Source organism: Rhincodon typus, chromosome 34 (genome assembly GCF_021869965.1).
Source record: "Rhincodon typus isolate 14 chromosome 34, sRhiTyp1.1, whole genome shotgun sequence".
NCBI classification, from domain to species: Eukaryota; Metazoa; Chordata; class Chondrichthyes; order Orectolobiformes; family Rhincodontidae; genus Rhincodon; species Rhincodon typus.
In genome coordinates this window covers 17,585,334-17,603,732 of record NC_063365.1, presented here as the reverse complement: position 1 = coordinate 17,603,732, position 18,399 = coordinate 17,585,334, and the positions used below count along the sequence as shown (strand labels likewise).

Genomic DNA, 18,399 nt, shown 5'->3' with positions numbered 1-18,399 from the left:
AACTCACCCTTTCAGGATATGTCAGGATCTTTGCCACATGTACTGGAACTGCTACTTCATCTATACGTAGGTTAGGATCAGGAGAGATTACAGTTCTGCTGGAAAAATCCACTCTTTTACCAGACAAGTTTCCTCGAAATCGACCTGAAGTTCGATTTTAAATGAGTTACCATTAATTATTAAAATTCTTCCAGTATGGTATATTGTTATATTTTAGGCCTTTCAGAAAACCAACAACTTTTTCAGTCTTACAGACCCCTATAAATAATCTTCCCAGGTGTGTTGTTATGCCTCAAACGCCGAACTTGTATATTTAACAGTTACATTTTTTTGGGGGGTGGTTTTCGGGCGATGATGGGGAGGGGTGGTGACAAGAACACAACAGAAATCAAGATGGAAACACGGCTTAATGAAGATCAAGATCTTAATGTTAAGTCAATGGAGTTAGTAATTCCCATGGGAAGTGACAAAAAACCTAAATATAGCCAACATTTTTTTTTAAGCTTTATGCATGGAATTAAGTTTATGGCTTCTCAAAAGGCCTGTCATTTAAAGAAATACACAGGAGATCATGCATTTCATGGCACCTGATGTTCGAATTAATTATCCAATTTCTTAAGACTGCTGGCCTCATTGATTTTCTATTATGTTGGAATATTATAATAGCATTAATTGTGGAGATATTCAAATGTACTTTTTTGTTCAGTCGTGGAATCATTGTGGGAAGCATTTGTTAAATTACGTTTGTCATTTAATTACATTTAACAGAAAGAAGTTCACTGTACTGTGAAGTAAGCTACCTTGTTTTCCTTTCAGCCTTTGTACAAACCCTCTGGTCCACTTCTTGGGTGCCATGTTGAGAGGAATTCCAGAAAGTTCACTATTAATGTAAAGTGCACACTGTAATTGTAGGAAATCCCAGTCTTCCATGATCATTTGAGTTTTTGCTCCAGACATTCGATGCTGAGGAAAAAGAAAGTTCATCATCCAATTCTGTTTTTTGAAATGGAGGCATCCAAATGGATTTTGAACTGATATTTACAAATGGACTACATACTGACAGGGGTCAGTCTAGCTCATTTGGCTGGACAGCTGGTTTGCGATACATAGTGCCAACAGTGTGGGTTCAATCCTGCACCAGCTGAAGTTACCATGAAGGATTCTTCTTCTCAACCTCTCCCATTGCCTGAGGTGTAGTGACCTTCAGCTTAAATAACCAGCATCTCTCTTGTATGAGACAGGAACCCTATGGTAAGGCTATGGTGACATTTTACAGCAACAGTTCGTAATGTTATGGCAATTTCTATATCCCTCTTTTTCAGAGACAAGATTTATGCTTGAAAAACCATTTTAAATCTAATTTTACCTCAAGAATACTCATGTCCAATTCACTATATGGGTCTGTACCAGCGTTTCCAAAACAGTGAGTCCAAGATATCTTTTTGACATCAGTAACAGTATATAAATGCTAGTCAAATCTGTTTATCTAAAACACTTTTATTCCTTAAGCTTTACTTCCTTCAAATTTTCTCTTCCTTCCGTATCTTCTCTATTCTGTAGGTAGTTCAAATATTTAAGTTATACATTTCTTTGATGTTTTTGCTGATAGTACACAATGACTTTCATCCAGCCTCATTCTGTGTCAGAAAAGAAAATTGATTTGGTGGAGAAGTTGGATCACAGTGAAACAAAGCAAAATAATAGGGTAGGCATGACTTAGGTTCTGATACAGAGAAGAAGCGGAGAATTTGGAAAGGCAGAGTGACAGTACGCCAGATGTAGTTTTGGGGCAGCTACAATGTATCTACAGGGCTAAAGAGTACTAATTTCCCCACAGGAAAGAAGCATAGTTAAAAAGAAAAACTATACAAAGAACAGAAAGCTGTTGCTTTTGTCCAGTGTGAAATTTACAAAAATTTCCTAATATATGTTTAATGCATTAATATGCTTAATATATAATATACCAATGTATGGTGTATTGAATGTAATGTAAAAACAAAGTTAAAACAGTGGTCACAAGACAGTATCTAATTTGCTTTGCTGAGAAGTCAAGATGCTTATACATCATAGCAGGTAGCTAATGGGAGAGTTATGAGGTTTATAAGACCGTACTTAAGGGAGTCGTGTAACCTGACCTAAAGTCTGCCTGAACAAACTCTGTGTGTTTTGATTGTTAGAGCTTAAAAGGCCCAGATTGTCTTACAGGAAAGAAAGTGCAAGGTATTTATACTTGGAGACAGTTCCAGCCAGCTATATGCTAACAGTGGATAGACTGGAAGTCTCCAAAGTTTCAGAAAAGTATTGAGAAAGTCAGATTGTAAACAGCTGTGCTTTAAACTGCTTACTTCCAAGGTCAAAGAGAATTGGGTCTCAAGGATAGCCAAATGGCATTTTCACCCATGTGATTAACACTGCCACTTCAAAAGGTGCAGGAGGCCAGCGTAAAAAAGAGTTTATATGTTTTCTTAAAATACCATTGGCTATTGCAGATGATGGGTTAGTCTGTCAAGATCTGGGAGGTAGCGGGTGAAGATTTAAGGTTTCTATGTTCACTGTACAGGAATGCAAGGAGAAGCACATGCTCAGATTAAAAAACATCAAATTTGAGGAGTTGAAAAGAAAGCTGAAAGATTTGTCTAATTCATGCTAGGAGGAAGATCTACACTCATACTTACACTTTGAAGATCAGTTCTCAGTTTAGAAATTACCAGGTTGAGAAAGGAAAAGTAGTAAATCATCGGGAGCTAAAAAGCATTTTGGACTGATCTGGGAGAATTTAATGTCTGGTTAAAGACAGTATAATTTATACCTTATAGTGTTCTTTTGTTGCATGAAAAATAAGGAGTGAGGGGGCATTCAGTTCTGTAAATTGAATTGAGTTGCCTACAAAAATGTGTTTAGTCGACAGTGCATTTAGTCTGTTTGTTACAACAAGTCTTAAAATGTGAAATCCTGTAATCTGTTCAGCTAATTGGAAGCTCAAATAATTTTTAAATATTATACGTCTCTATGGGGATCTTAATATCGAAAACATTGAAAATATATCAAGACTAAGAGGTCTTGAAGCTGCTACATGACAGATTTTCCAAAATTATTTCTCGAACAAGTACGTGTGTTTTGCACTATGCACAAATAGCAAAATTGCTGCATCAGATACATATACACAGAGGTAAAGCAAAAGTCACAGTTGTGCATTCTTTTTGTTTAACTAGATACCAATTAGAGCCCCTCTCGTTTTGTGATGACAAAGAAAACTTTGTATCACCAGAACAAGTTGCTTCAGTCCCCTCCAAGAAATACTGCCTTACTCAGATATAACTATAATGATCCAAGTTCAAATAGCAGCCAATACTAATGGTCCAGATGTCTTCAGTCTTTGACTTGCTTGTAAACAGAGTCACAGAGATGTCCAGTATGGAAACAGACCCTTTGGTTCAATTTGTCCATGCCAACCAGATATCCTAGATAAATCTAGTCCCATTTGCCAGCATTTGGCTTATATCCCTCTAAACCCTTTCTATTCATATACCCATCCAGATGTCTATTAAATGTTGTTATGGTACCAGCCTCCACCACTTCCTCTGGCAGCTCATTCCCCAGACCCAGCTTATTCAGCCTCTCCCTACAGCTCAAACCCTCCAACCCTGGCAACATGCTTGTAAGACTTTTCTGAACCCTTTCTAGTTTCACAACATCCTTCCTGTAGCAGAGAGATCAGAATTGCACCATGTACTCCAAAAGTGGCCTAACCAACGTTCTGTACAGCTTCAACATGACCTCCCAACTCCTATAATCAATGCAAGCATACCAAACACCTTCTTCACTATCCTATCTACCTGCGACCCAACTTTCAAGGAACTATGAACCTGCACCCCAAGGTCTCTTAGTTCAGCAACGCTCCCCAGGAAATTACCTTTAAGTGTATAAGTACTGCCCTGATTTGCCTTTCTAAAAGGCAGCACCTCACATTTATCTAATGTAAATTAATCATATATTCTGTAGAATAAAATCTTCCAGAATTAAACACAATCTGAAATAGATAAACCCAATGAGAGGGTTTCTTTGAAGAAATACAAAGTGCTGCAGGTTTGTAGGTGGGTGGATGAGTTTAGGAACTTACTCTGTTGAGTGAGTGGGCAAATCAATGGCAGACGCAATATAATTTGGACAAATGTGAGGTTATTCACTTTGGAAGCAAAAACAAGAAGGCAGCTTACTATCTGACGGCTGTAAATTGGGAGACAGGAGTGTGACCTGGGTGTCCTTGTGCACGAGTCACTGAAGGTAAGCATGCAGGTGCAGCAGGCGGTAAAGAAGGCAAATGGTACGTTAGCCTTCATTACGAGAGGTTTTTAGTACAGGAGCAGGGATGTGTTGTTGCAGTTATACAGAGCCTTGGTGAGGCCACACCTCGAATATTGTGTACAGTTTTGTCTCCTTTTAAGAGGAAGGATGCTCTTGAGGGAGTGCAGCGAAGGTTTACCAAGCTGATTCCAGGGATGGCAGGTCTGACATATGAGGAGAGATTGACTAGGTTGGGATTGTTTTCGCTAGATTTCAGATGAATGAGACTTATAAAAATCTAACAGGACTGGATAGGGAAGATGCAGGGAGGTTGTTCCCGAAGGTGGGTGTGTCCAGAACCAGGAGTGACAGTATGAGGACTCGGGACAGACGATTTAGGATGGAGATGAGGAGACATTTCTTCACCCAAAGAGTGGTGAGCCTGTTACCACAGGAAGTAGTTGATGCCAAAACATTGAATGTATTCAAGAGGCAACTAGATATAGCACCTGGGGTGAATGGGGTCAAAGGTTATGGGGAGAAAGCAGGATTAGGTTATCGAGTTGGACGATCAGCCACCATAATGAAGAATGGTGAAGCAGGTTCAAAGGGCCAAATGGCCTCCTCCCGCTCCTACGTTTCTATGTTTAATCAAACTTAGGCCGAAAACTAACTGAATAAAAGGCATTTTGCATCAGAGTATGCTTGATACAAGTATTTTTTGCTTCAAAAAGAAAAATCTTCCATTTCTATAAACCAAGATCCTTTGACGTTCAATTGTGTGCCACTGTTGAATCCCACACTAACAACATCCTACGAGTTACCATTGAAAATAAATTGAACTTCACTAGAAATTTAAATACTGTGGCTACAAGAACATATTCGAGGCTAAGAACCTGCAGTGACTAACTTACATAGGGCAGGTGAGTGATGGAATACTCTCCACTTGCTTGAATGAGTGCAACAACATTCATCAAGCTTGACATCATTAAAGACATAGCAACCCATCTGATCATTACCACATCCACAAATATTCATTTCTTCCAGCACCAACACCCAGTAGCGGCAGTGGGTACAATGTACAGGTTGCACAGCAGAAATTCAGCAAGGCTCCTTGGACAACATCTTCCAAACCCAAGGTCACTAAAGTCTAGGATAAAGGTAGCACATACATAGGAACAGCACCCCTGCAAGTTCCCTTCAAAGTCACTCACCATCTTACTTAATACGTTGCCATGCCTTCATAAGTCAAAATCCTGGAACTTCCTAACAGCATTGTGAGCATAAATACAATAAATGGACTGCAACAGTTGAAGGAGGCAGCTCACCACCATCTTCAAGGGCAACAAATTCTGGTCTAGTCAGCGAAGCCCACATTACTTGAATAAATAACAAAAGACTTCAACCCCTCTAGTATTCCTGAGGTTTCTCTGGAAAGTACAGTTTTCTGCATTTTTTTAAATATGCAATTTCAGTGCAGTAGCAATTTGTGTTCAAACAAAATGTGTAAATTTAGAATACCACAATTCTGATGTCTTATAAACATTATACAGCAAATGTTTTATTAACTGGCACCTATGGGACCAGGAGTTTGCTGCTTGATCAAATGTTCTAATTGATCAAGAGGTCCACATAATCAATGCATAAACACGCGCTAAGTAATGCAGGAGTATACATATCATTGTTATATTTTGTTTACCGCATCATTTAAATAAAACTCACCTGCAGACAGCCTTCTTATTCGCACCCTTGACTAACTACTTGGACATGGTGGAGACTGCGATAATACGATAAATTTCTGGCATTTTAGGCATATAGTTTTTTTGCCGGTTTAACAAGAGGGCCAGTTCATAAGGTGCCAGTTAAAACAAAGTTTGCTGTACATAAAATTTTACAGAAACTTTTCATAAAATCAGTTACTTGCGTGATGTATCATCTTAAATGTGCACCAATTCTCTCAAATATCAAAATATCTTAATATTCAAACTATTAAAATATTGAGTATTTAACTTGATATTACAATCCTACATTTGATCCAAATGTATCAATCCTTGCCAGTGACATAAAAAACCCCTTTGTAAGAACTGGAAATACACAGGGCATCATTACTGTTGGGTAGGAGTGGGAATTTTTGCTCATTTTTCTCTCACTTAACAAGGGCACTAGGAATGAAATGATGAAATTATATTAAATGTTTCACACTTCAGATCACAATGAGAACATTAAAGACCAATCTTCAAATATAAAGTCAAAAGGTAAGTGGAGAACAAATATACGTAAGGAACAAAGACAAACTTACACCCATTTTGGCTAATCTTAGCTAATGTTTTCAGGGAATGCCTTTTCAAGAAAGCTATTATTTAGGATCCGTATTACTTATTGTAATTATTAGATAGCAGATTAGTACACGACAGATCTGCATGTTAAACACATGTGCATCATCAAATACTATATTACAATGCTGTACAAAATATCAGTACTAGAAACGTGGCCTGACCTTTTTAATTACATCATTTAAGAAGATGATTTCTGTCAGCTTCATTGTTAGGTCGTCCTCGTTAGTTCCCGATTTAAGATCGCTGACCACAGAAGGCCTGATACAAAGTGGAGGAACTAGCAATCGAGTAAGCACCAGGTCTGCAGGTTTTCCTGCTTCCAGATTCATAAGCAGCAGTGGGATATCTTCTGAGGGAATTCTTTTGAACATATTTAACACCACAAGGGGATTTAGATTCTCCTGAAATATGAAGTAACAGAGTTGTTACAACTTCTTTTCCCCAAATGCCAGTGATATAAATTAATGTTGCATTCAGAAATGTTCTGCAAGCAAACTTTAACAAAGTAGTGTACCTCAATAGCGCACAAATTAAAGTATATATCCAAAAATCGGTGCTGCAGTGTCCATATCTATCACAATACTCTAGTTAAAAGATTAGCTCTGTGAAAACCTTTACAGTGATTGTCAATTAAACATTTAAATTCTAATAGAGATATTAGAATTTGAAGTGCTAAAGTTAATTTTATTGCATAGTTCATATTCTCTTTAATGAGTAATTACATTCAAGAGCACAGCAGGTTCTCAAATGGACCTCACATTATCAATCTTACCAATCCATACAACTGATAAGACTATACAAGAATATTCAATTTGATAATAAGATGCAGAACTTGAAGATCACAATACTAACCTGAGCTCTTCCAAGCAACGCCTCCACTTCTTTGTTATGTTCTATGGCAATATCAAAAGACTGTAGAAAATCCGATACCACAGGATCCATCACTTTCTTATTTGTCTTGTACTTTTCATGAATAATTTTCAATAAGCCACATTTTTTCACAGGACCTTTTAAAATAAAGTGCCAACATTTTTAACAACAGAACTAGCTGAAAAAAAAAATACAGAAAGCTGTCCAATTTGGGATAAGGGTCGGAAAATGTTTTAAGTTCTTGGGATTTCTAATGCTAATTAAAAATAATAAGGTTATCAAAATAAGGTACCAGTCTGGTGATGAGTAGTGATATTGGTGTGGAATCAGTTTGGATGTGAATAAGGAACAGCAAGGAAAAGGAGTCATCAATGGAAGTTCTCTATAATCCCTGGAGGGATCACTCACTGTGGGACAAAGTATAAATTGCGAAGCAATGGAGGCGTCAAAGAAAGGCACTACAATTGGCATGGATGATTATAATCAGCATAGCGACCTGACAAATCAAATGAGCTTGGTTAACATGAAAGCAAATTTATAAAGTGCATCAAGGATTGATTTTTATTTTAAGAGCAATACATTTCAGACGTTTCCCAAAAAACAAGCTATTTTAGATCTAGTAACGTGTAATTAGGTAGGATTAATAAGAGATCCTGTGGCTGCCTCTGGGGGAGTAGAGATTTCAACATAGTAAAATTTCAAATTCAGTTTGAGGGAGAGTAACCTGGGGCTCAAATCAGTATCCTGAACTTAAGAAAGAGATATTACAGAAGAATGAGGAAGGAGTTGTCTAAAGCAAGCTGGGAAAATAGATCAAGGGGATAGTCAGTGGATGAGCAGGGGCAAACATTTAAGCAGATATTTCATATTTCTGAACAAAAATGTATTCTAGTCAAAAATAAGGACTTGATAAGAAGGATAAGCTACCTGAGGTTAACAAAGGTAGTCAAGGAGCGTATCCAAACAAAAACTAAGGCAGACAAAATAGCAAAAACTGGTGGTAGACCAGAGGATTTGGGCCTTTTATTTCCAGGAATTAGTAGTAAATGACTAAAAAGTTAAAGAATTTTGTCTCCCAGAGAGTTATGGATGTAATTTTCTACACCAGACAGTAGTGGAGGCGAGAACACTGAAAACATTTAAATAAAAGGTAGACAGATCTCAAAATATCAGGAGTTCAAGGCAATGAGAAACTGGTACACAAGAGGAGTTGAAACTAGGGCAAGATCATCCATAATCTTGTTGAATGGCAGGGCAGATTTGAGGGGCCCAGTGCCCTGCCCTTGTTCTTATTTCTGTGGTCTTATCATACTTTATAACATTTCAGAAGGAGCCTGAAACAATCCATCTTGAATGAATCACATTAAAAATTCCATGTTGTGTGTATACAAACAGCAAAACCCTACAAAGAACAAAATGAATTCATAGTTAATCTGGTTTTTGGCAGTCTTGGGTGAAGGAGGAAGATTATAGAGACTTATTCTTTGTTGAATAACAGTTTGAAATTTAAAACACAATTAATTGTTAGACCGGGTTGAGGAGGCTTCAGTTTTACGTCTCATCCAAAAAAAAACCTTTGACAATCCTGCCTAACTTCAGCACTGGAGTGTCAACCTACATGTGCTCAAGTTTTGATGGGGAACTTGAACCCATAGTGTTCTGACTCAGAGGCAACATTACTATCAACTGAGTCAAGCAAAGTTGGCGATTTAAAAACCCATTTACTTTTAATATTCAGGCCAATTCAGGGACTGAACAGCTATTCTTACGCAAGGATCCTGTTGATAAAATAAGGCATCTCATTTGGCTGACTTCCACCCTGACCACATTTTTTACAAGTTCTTCAAGGTTTGATGCAAGATTTTGCCACGAGGTAAAAGGATTTTTATCGGGTGCTATTCCTAAATACAAGTAAAGTCTTTTTTTGAAAGATTCGCAGGCTAATTAAACCCTTCTGTACTTTGCCAAAATGTCCACTGTTTTCTTCTTTTCAATCTCTACGTTAATCAACACAAATACTTTTGGTGCAAAGATCAGGACTGTTTTGTTTGCAGTCTGAAAGCTCCTGATTATTTGTGGAAGATGCTCTTTTATTGGTCAGCTTATCCTCAAAGCAAGACACAAAGCAGAATACCTGAAGGTATCAGAGCATTCAGTGTGGCCTCAAAATGCATGCAAACATTCAGTCAAACAAGGCATGGGATACATACATTAGGGATTCCAGTTTTGTTGACCTTTCATAACCAGCTACCTATTTAATACAGAATTATGGAAAAGTTTGTGCTACGGACTCTTCTGTTAGGAACTGGGATAAAATTTTAACTCATCAATTTGTCAGAAAAATGGAATGCACTACCCAGCAATATCCCATGGTTTACAACAGTGATAGAAGTGATAAATAAGTGAACATGGTGACATGATGCAATCTGAAACACTCACCACAGATACAGTAAGTTAAGATATTTTTGTGCACAGCTTCCATAATTAACAGAATATCAGCAATAATTTACAATGAACTCCTACCATTGAAGGATCCACAATATAGACAGAAGGTCCTTTTCCTGCATTTTTCAGAGACTTTCTTCTTTAGGCCTCGTTTCTGAAGATAGGTTAAACCAGGCCTTTTTAAAGTATCAAGAAACAGCTTCTTTTCTTCTTGAGACAGCAAGATATGAGAACATACTTTACAGATCATCTGGGAAAAGTAAACATGCCACAGCGTGAGCAGCTTGAATCATTAGTTTCCTAGACAACTACAGGTAAATTTGCATGTATGACATGGTGGACTAGATTTTTAATCAGGGATTGGGAATGGAACATGAGGGCAAGTTTCGGATCCAAACCAAGGACAACCTACCTGAAGGACATCAAATGCAGTTTACAATATCCCAGGAAATTAAATACAAGAAGCCAAATTGCTGCGCAATAATTGACATAAGATCAAAAGTAGGCTAACTGACCCGAGTCTGCTCTGCTATTTGATGAGATTGTGACTGAACTGAAAATCCTAAACACAACTTTCCTGCTTTATCCCCATAATCCTTCATCCCCTTAAACATTAAATATCGATCTATCTCAATCTTGAACATACTTAACAACCCAGCCTTGACAGACTTCTGCCATAAAGAATTTCATAGATTCACCACCGCCAAAGAAGGTCCTCCCCATCTCAATCTTGGATGCTAGCCTTCTGTGATTCATGCACAAGGACCCCCAAATCTGTGTTGCAGATTTCTGCAGTCTTTCTCCACTTAAATAAGAATCAGCTCCTCTATTCTACTTGCCAAAGTTCATAGCTTCACATTTTCCCACATTATATTCCATCTGCTAAGTTATTCCCCTTACTAATTTAACCTGTCTATATCCCTTTGCAGACTGTGTTATCCTCATCACGTGCCCTCCCACCCAAAGTTGTGTCATCTGCAAACTTGGTGATAGTACTTGCACTTCCCCCATCCAAGTCATTAGTGTATACTGTAAATAGTTATGGCCCAGCAATAATCCCTATAGCAATTGCCATATTATGTTTGCAAAACTTTCATAACGAAATACAGGAAGAGCAATGTTATCATGAACATTCCAAATTATAAACTAATCAAACGTCTTTAATGCACCAAGTGCTTGTTACAACTTAAAATACAGCCCATACAGATGCAACAAATTTTTGAAAAGAACAGTTATTATATGTTCTCCCTTCCAACTGTTTTCAATCTGCTCAAAAACTCATTGGTACAACACATCCTACTATTGTATTTTCTTTTCTTCCCTATGACCGACCTAATGCTGGTTAAGTAAAACTGAAAAACCTAGCTCATTATTCTCCGCTTGATGAGACAGCAGCTTGAAATCAAAATAAATAGTGACCACAAAACTCTCCCTGTTGAGCTGAGCAGGTGTTTCAGCAATGGTACTTAGTATAATTAGAGTCATAGAGTTATACAGCTCAAAAACAGTCCAACTCGTCTGCGCCAACCAGATATCCTAAACCGACCTAGTCTCATATACCAGCATTTGGCCCATATCCCTCTAAAACATTCCTAATAAAATCTCAGTTGGTTCTTCAAGATTGTTGAAATGCATTTGCAGTACATAAGTTGACCATTTTGAAAATTAGGTCACCCAGAATCAAGGTGCACAGGCTCATTTTTGCTCAAATACAGATACATCTATCAAAGTCAAAAATGGCAAATACTTTGATGATCTCTGCCCACTTCTTCCCACACACTGACAGCATCAAATACTTCAATGTCAGGTGGCCTAATCCACAAAGTTCACAGAGCTTCCTGCTGCTCTGTGACATTTCCATTTTCCAAACTCTTTCCTTTTTAAAACTTTATATATCAAAGAGAAATGTAATGCAGACAACTAGAAACTAGTTTCAGAACATGAGGCAGTTTGCCTTCACAGCTGAACAAACCAGTTTTAGATCATAGGTTATGGCGTAGAAAGAGACCCTACAACCTCTCATGTCTGCATTGGCTGGATAAACTAGCCATGAATTTAAGCCCACTTCCCAGCACCTGGTCCACAGTTTTGCAGATTAAAGCATTTCAGATGAGGATTCAGGTTTTTTTTTGAAATGAGTTGAGGGTTCAGGCTTCAACCACTAAACTGGGTAGCCTTCAAGTATCTCTTCAGGTCCCTCTAGTTCTTCTATCAGTTACCATGAATTATGTCCCTGGTAAACTGCCTCTCCACTATGGCGAAATAGGTATTTCCTACCCACTCTACACAAGCCCAACCTGCTCTGTTCTAAGGAATTCAACTCTTGCCTATCTAATCTTTCCTTATAGCTAAAATTTTCAAACCCTGGTTACATTCTTATAAATTCCCACTGCACAATATCGAGAACAATTATGTCCTTCCCGCAATGTAGCCAGCCTAACTGTACAAAAAAAATTCAGCTGTGACCTGACTAGTGTCTGACACAGTTCCAGGATTAAATCGCTGCTGGTATTCAATACCCCACCCAATGAAGGAATGCAGATCGCATGGCCTATAATTAGTTAGACTATCCTTCGCACCCCTTTGAATACGGTACAACACAATTCTCTTCATGAATCAATTTCAATCCCATAGCTAACCAACAAGGTTACCGTTTGCAGAATCAGTACATTAACAGCAACTGTATGTAACTTTTAAAAACCAAAATAATTGCGGACGCTGTAAATCAGGAACAAAAACAAAGTTGCTGGAAAAGTTCAGTAGGTCTGGCAGCATCTGTGAAGGAGAAAACAGAGTTAACGTTTCAGACACATATTCCCCTCCCCTCCCTTGTCCGCCTTCCGCAGGGAACGTTCCCTCCGGGACACCCTGGTCCACACTTCCTTCACCCTTAACACCTCCCCATAGCCCTACGGCACCTTCTCCTGTAACCGGCGAAGGTGCAACACCTGCCCATTTACCTCCTCCCTCCCCAGTATCCAAGGGCCCAAACATACCTTCCAGGTGAAGCAACACTTCACCTGCACTTCCCAGAAGCCAGTCTACTGCATTCGCTGTTCACAATGTGGTCTCCTCTACATTGGGGAAACGAAGCATAGACTTGGTGACCATTTCGCAGAACATCTACGTTCTGCTCGCAAAAAAGACCCTGAACTACTTGTTGCCTGCCACTTCAACGCATCATCCTGCTCCCTGGCCAACATTTCCATCTCTGGCTTGTTGCAGTGTTCCAGTGAAGCACAACGTAAGCTGGAGGAACAACACCTCATTTTCCGCTTGGGGACCCTACAGCCCTCCGGAATCAATATTGAGTTCAATAATTTTAGGGCCTAAACTCTCCCATGTCCCAGCCCCCTACCCCACACACTAGGCCTTGTTATCACATAGCCTGCCATTACACACCCCCACCTTGTTAGTCACTAACAGTCCCCAGTAACAACTATTCACCCTCCCAGCCTGATCGTTAGCAAATCCTTTGTCTGTCCAAATGTCTTTCCCTCTCTTTGGGCCCCATCCTATTGTTTACTCCCTACCCCACCCACCTCCCTATTTTCTGCATTTAAACTGACGTTTTCCCAGCCACCATCAGTTCTGAGGAAGGGTTACTGGACCCGAAACATTAACTCTGTTTTCTCCTTCACAGATGCTGCCAGACCTGCTGAGCTTTTCCAGCAACTTTGTTTTTGTTGTTGTTGTTGTGTATGTAACTTTTCCTACCTGCAAGATGCCAATAATAGCTTTAAAATAACCAACATGGAAACATGGCAACTCCAAGTCAATGTAACCATAATGTCCAATGCAGTCAGCCAGATTCTTTCCACATGTTTCACATGGACGATCCTTCTCACTGGTTCCCTATTGAAGTACAAGGGTTAAAATTGATTAAGAATATATTACAATTCAATGACAAATTAGTGAAGTCACAAAACTGCTTTTCAATCAATTTAACACCAATATCTACTCCATCACATTTAAATGTATTTTTCTTCTAGGTTGGTATTGTTTGGTACTTAGATGGTACTTAGATTTGGTCTTAGACAATAGGAGGAAGCGGGAATCATTGAATCGCCTCCTTCCACACTGTAGGGATTCTAAGGTGACACCAACCCTCCAAAGCGCATCCCACCCAAAACTATCCCCCTACCCTATCCTCGTAACCCCACATTTTCCCGTGGCTAATTCACCTAACCTGCACATCTCTGGACACTATCAGCAATTTGGCATTGCCAATCCACCTAATCTGCACTTTTTGGATTGTGGGAGGAAACTGGATTACCCCAGAAGAAACTCACGCAAACGTGGCAAGAATATGCCGACTCCACACAGACAGTTACCAGGGCCTGGTCCCCTGTGCTGTGAGGCTGCACTGCGAACCACTGAGCTACCGTGCCACCCCAATAGATGGATAAAAGATTAACTCAGTTTATGAATGGTACTTCAAAAAATTAAACTCCATCCAGATAACTTCAGAAAGGAGAAATACAATACAAGCCAATTAGCAACACTACTTAATGCTTTGAGTTGATGAAGCAATCCTTAAGATACACGGTTATCTTACTACAATATTAGTGCATATGAATTTTGACCTTACCATGCGATGATCCAATACACCATGGGACAAAGGAGTATGACTGTTATCTTGACTATACAGGTTCTTGCTGACTACCTGGATATGCGCTTGCTGCCTCATCTGTTCTGCAGACTTCATCCCAAAACAGATGTGGCTTCTATGAGAAAACAAACCAACAGTCACTATGGTGTTGTGTGTTGCATTTAATAAAGAAACAGATCAGTCCGAATTAAAAAGATAAAGGGTGCAAAATAATAATTTTAAATTTATCAGTTTATATCTTTCTGACAAATATTAGTCGAATTCTCTGCTCACAACAGTTGTCAACAGGCCACTTCTAAACCCAGAATTGCACTTGAAATATTAAGTATACGCATCAGGTACTCAATATTGGTTCCTCTACATGACTATGATTTATAAACCGTTGTATCTTTCAGCAAAAAATGGATCAAACTTACTAAAACACACATGGCAATTCTACAGGGGACAAACCTCTTTTTAAAAAAAATGCTTCTTGAAGTTTGAGTTATCAATGCCTGTTTCTCCTGGTGGTTCTATGCATGATGTTTCTACCATGCGTAAGAACTTTCCTGTGTGAATGCAGGCCCAGAGTGTTCCCCTCTTATTTGCCAATAAGGAAACAGCAAAAAACAAATCTTCAAAACTCAAATGGCTGAATTCAGCATTCTTACAAATATCATTTTTTAATACTTTCATTGAACGTGGGCATCACTGATAAAGCCAGCACTTGCTGATTATCCCTAATTAGCCTTGAACTGCCTAGCGTGCTGAGTTACTGAGAGGGCAGTTAGGACATGCAGGCTAGAACAGGTATCCAACATTGAATTCCCTCATTAAAGGGCAGAAATGAACTAGGCTTACTTTATGACAATTGACAGTAGGGTGAAAAGTCAGACTGTAATTTAAAAAGCAGACCCTCAAAAACAACCACCTAGATTACAGACTTGAGCTACACGAAAAGAGGCAGAAGATGGATAAAAATCGAGAAGTGAGGGGTGGTAAATACTGAGGAGGATAGCCTTAGCTTACAACAGGATGTAGACGGGGAGGTCACATGAGCTGATCAGTGGCAAATGGAACTCAATCCAGATGAATGTAAGGTGATGTACTTGGGCAGGACATACAAGGCAAAGGAATACATGATGAATGGTAGGACTCTGGAAAGCAGCAAGGATCAGAAGGATCTAGGTGTGCAAGTACATTGGTCCCTTAAGATATGAGGACAGGTGGATACAGTTGTTAAGAAGGCATATGGTATACTTGCCTTTATAAGCTAAGGCAGATATGTTTAAGAGCAGGGTACTTCTGCTGAAAATATATGAAACATTGGTTAGGCCAAAGCCACAGCATTGTGTGCATTTCTGGAATCCACATTATAGGAAGATTGTGACAGCACTGCAGAGGGTGCAGAGGAGATTTACAAGGGTGCTGCCTGGGCTGTGGAAAGTTTCAGTTATGAAGTGAGATTAGACAGACTGGAGTTGTTTTTCTTAAAGCAGAGAAGATTGACAGAATACATGACCAAGATGTAAAATTTACGAGCAGCATAGATAGGATAGACATCAAGAAACCTTTCTCATTGACGGAGGGATCAATGACCAGGGTCATAGATTTAAGGAAAAGGACAGAAAGTTTAGAAGAGAGGCAAGGAAAAACATTTTCACCCAGAGGATGGTGGAAATCTAGAACTCACTGCCTGTAAGAGTGGTAGAGGCAGAAACCCTCATAACATTTAAGCGTTTAGATGCTCACTTGCGATGCCAAGGCATACAACGCAATAATTCAAGTGCTGGCAAACGAGATTAGAATAGTTAGGTGGTTGTTTTTGACTGGCGCAGACTCAACAGGCTGAAGTGGGTTCTGATTTGTGGGGCACCAGAATGGGGAAAGTGGAATGTGTGCTGATGGGATAGTCCACATCTGAGCCATACTGGAATTGGTGTTGGTATAGGCCACATAGCTAAGAAAATAGAGACGGCTTTAAACTAAACAAGGAGAGTGAGTGATAAAGATTCGGCAATTGTAACAAATCAAAGCATAGAGTCAAGGCAGCACAGCAAAATATGAATGTGGAAATAAAGGTCAGAGAATGGCAGGAAGGGACAGAGAGGAAATATACCAGCAGTCATGACTAAGTATTATAAGATAAAAAACAAAACTAAAGAATCTGTGTCTCAACGTGTATAACGTTCATAATGAAGTTAATGAATTGATAGTGCACATTTAAATGAATAAATATGATTGACAATTATTACAGAAACATGACCTACTAGATTGATGCATAGAATGGGAGTATTATCGCGAGAATAAACTGGACAGTGCTTGCTTTAACTGCAGTTCAGAAGAACAAAGGACAATTTGATTGGAGTTTAAAATAGTCCTGACAAAATGGACATAGAAATAATATTTCATCTTGTGGCCCAGTCCAGGACTAGGGGACACTACTTTAAAATTAGGGATCACTCCTTTAGGACAGAGATGAGGGAGAAAATTTGCTCTTCGAGGGTTGCGAGACTTTGGAATAACCTATCTCAGAAAGTGATGGAGATGGGACAACTGAATGTTTTCAAGGTGGAGCTCATTTGATCCATTTGCTTAACAAGAATTTAACATTATCAGGAATAGATAGGAGTGTGGACTTTGGAACACAAACAGATCAACCATGATCTTACATAAGACAAGGCAGTGCAGACTTGAAGGGCCAAATAGCCCACTTCTACTCCCAATTCATACACATGCCCAGTGACATTGCTACTATACCATTGCATCCTGTGTTAATTTTCAGAATGACTGATCCTGGCACTTCCACTGTTGTATTAAAGGGGATCAATTAATGGGGCTTGAGAGACATTTTGCTTACAAATTAGCAGAAGCACCATCTCTGAATTATGTTCAAGAAAGGTGGGGTGAACATTAAACAATGTCTACTTCACAGAATGAGTTTTCAAAATTAACTTCAAATGAATAATTTCAGAGACCTGCACTCAGAAAGTCACATGACATTTCCACCAGCCCAGGTTGTCCATTATCATGTACTCCAACTCTCAATCACATCTTAAACTCCCAAAAGAATCCAGCCCAAGCCACCTTTTTATCCAAAATGCCCTAGTCTTGTACATTCCACTCCCTAGTCCTCTGCCAAACAAAAGGCTCAGTCCCAAGCATCCCTCGTACCCACCCTCACTTAGGATACCAGGATTAGCTGCAAAATGACTGATAGAGTCATCTAGTGTACTCCAAATTAAAAATTACAGACTAAGTCTACACCTGGCCCTGCCATGCCTGACCTTCAGCTGGTCAATATAGATCATGGATATTTGAACAGCTGTAATGATTGATGGACCAATAAAATACACATACTACTGCCATTTACAGTACTTGGCCTTTAAACATCTCCTTTATCCAACTCGACATCAACTATTATTTCTATCACTCCAATCCTCCTCCAGTTACATCCCCATTTCTCAAACATCTCCCTCAACCCCTCCTCACGCCTCTGCCTTCCAATCGCCCACTGACCACCCAAAGACCTCTCATGATATGCCCCACCTCAAGATCCATGCTCCCCCTCTCCAAATCACCTCATGTTCATCCCTCACCCTCTCATGTCTCCAATGACCCCCTCATTTCACTCACAACCTCCCCCTTACGTTTCCCCCACACCTCTGCTCTCCGAACCCCATGAGCCCCAAGACCCCTGATGATGAGGCCCTCCCAAGACATTATGTCCAATCTCACCAAGACCCTTCATGACATTCCCACCTTCCCCATCCAAATCATGCTCAAACCTCAACCTCTCATGACCTCTCTCACGTCTCCCACCCTCCTCCTCCTCCCCCTCCCTATGTCTTCCATTCTCCCACCATGTCTCCC

The 18,399-nt window shown here is 39.4% G+C and overlaps 2 protein-coding genes across 2 annotated transcripts in view; both read right to left on the bottom strand.

Annotated features, from left to right (window-relative positions):
• zcchc24 (zinc finger, CCHC domain containing 24) overlaps window positions 1-18,399 on the bottom strand; it is a 534,935-nt gene that overhangs the window by 167,035 nt on the left and 349,501 nt on the right. The window lies entirely within an intron of this gene.
• polr3a (polymerase (RNA) III (DNA directed) polypeptide A) overlaps window positions 1-18,399 on the bottom strand; it is a 55,052-nt gene that overhangs the window by 35,904 nt on the left and 749 nt on the right. Inside the window, exons 2-8 of the mRNA XM_020528092.2 lie at window positions 14,527-14,662; window positions 13,653-13,790; window positions 10,014-10,185; window positions 7,473-7,627; window positions 6,782-7,021; window positions 801-963; window positions 8-144 (exon numbers count right to left, since the gene is read on the bottom strand). Coding sequence (XP_020383681.1) covers window positions 8-144; window positions 801-963; window positions 6,782-7,021; window positions 7,473-7,627; window positions 10,014-10,185; window positions 13,653-13,790; window positions 14,527-14,662 — 1,141 coding nt within the window. The remainder of the gene's footprint in view (window positions 1-7; window positions 145-800; window positions 964-6,781; window positions 7,022-7,472; window positions 7,628-10,013; window positions 10,186-13,652; window positions 13,791-14,526; window positions 14,663-18,399) is intronic.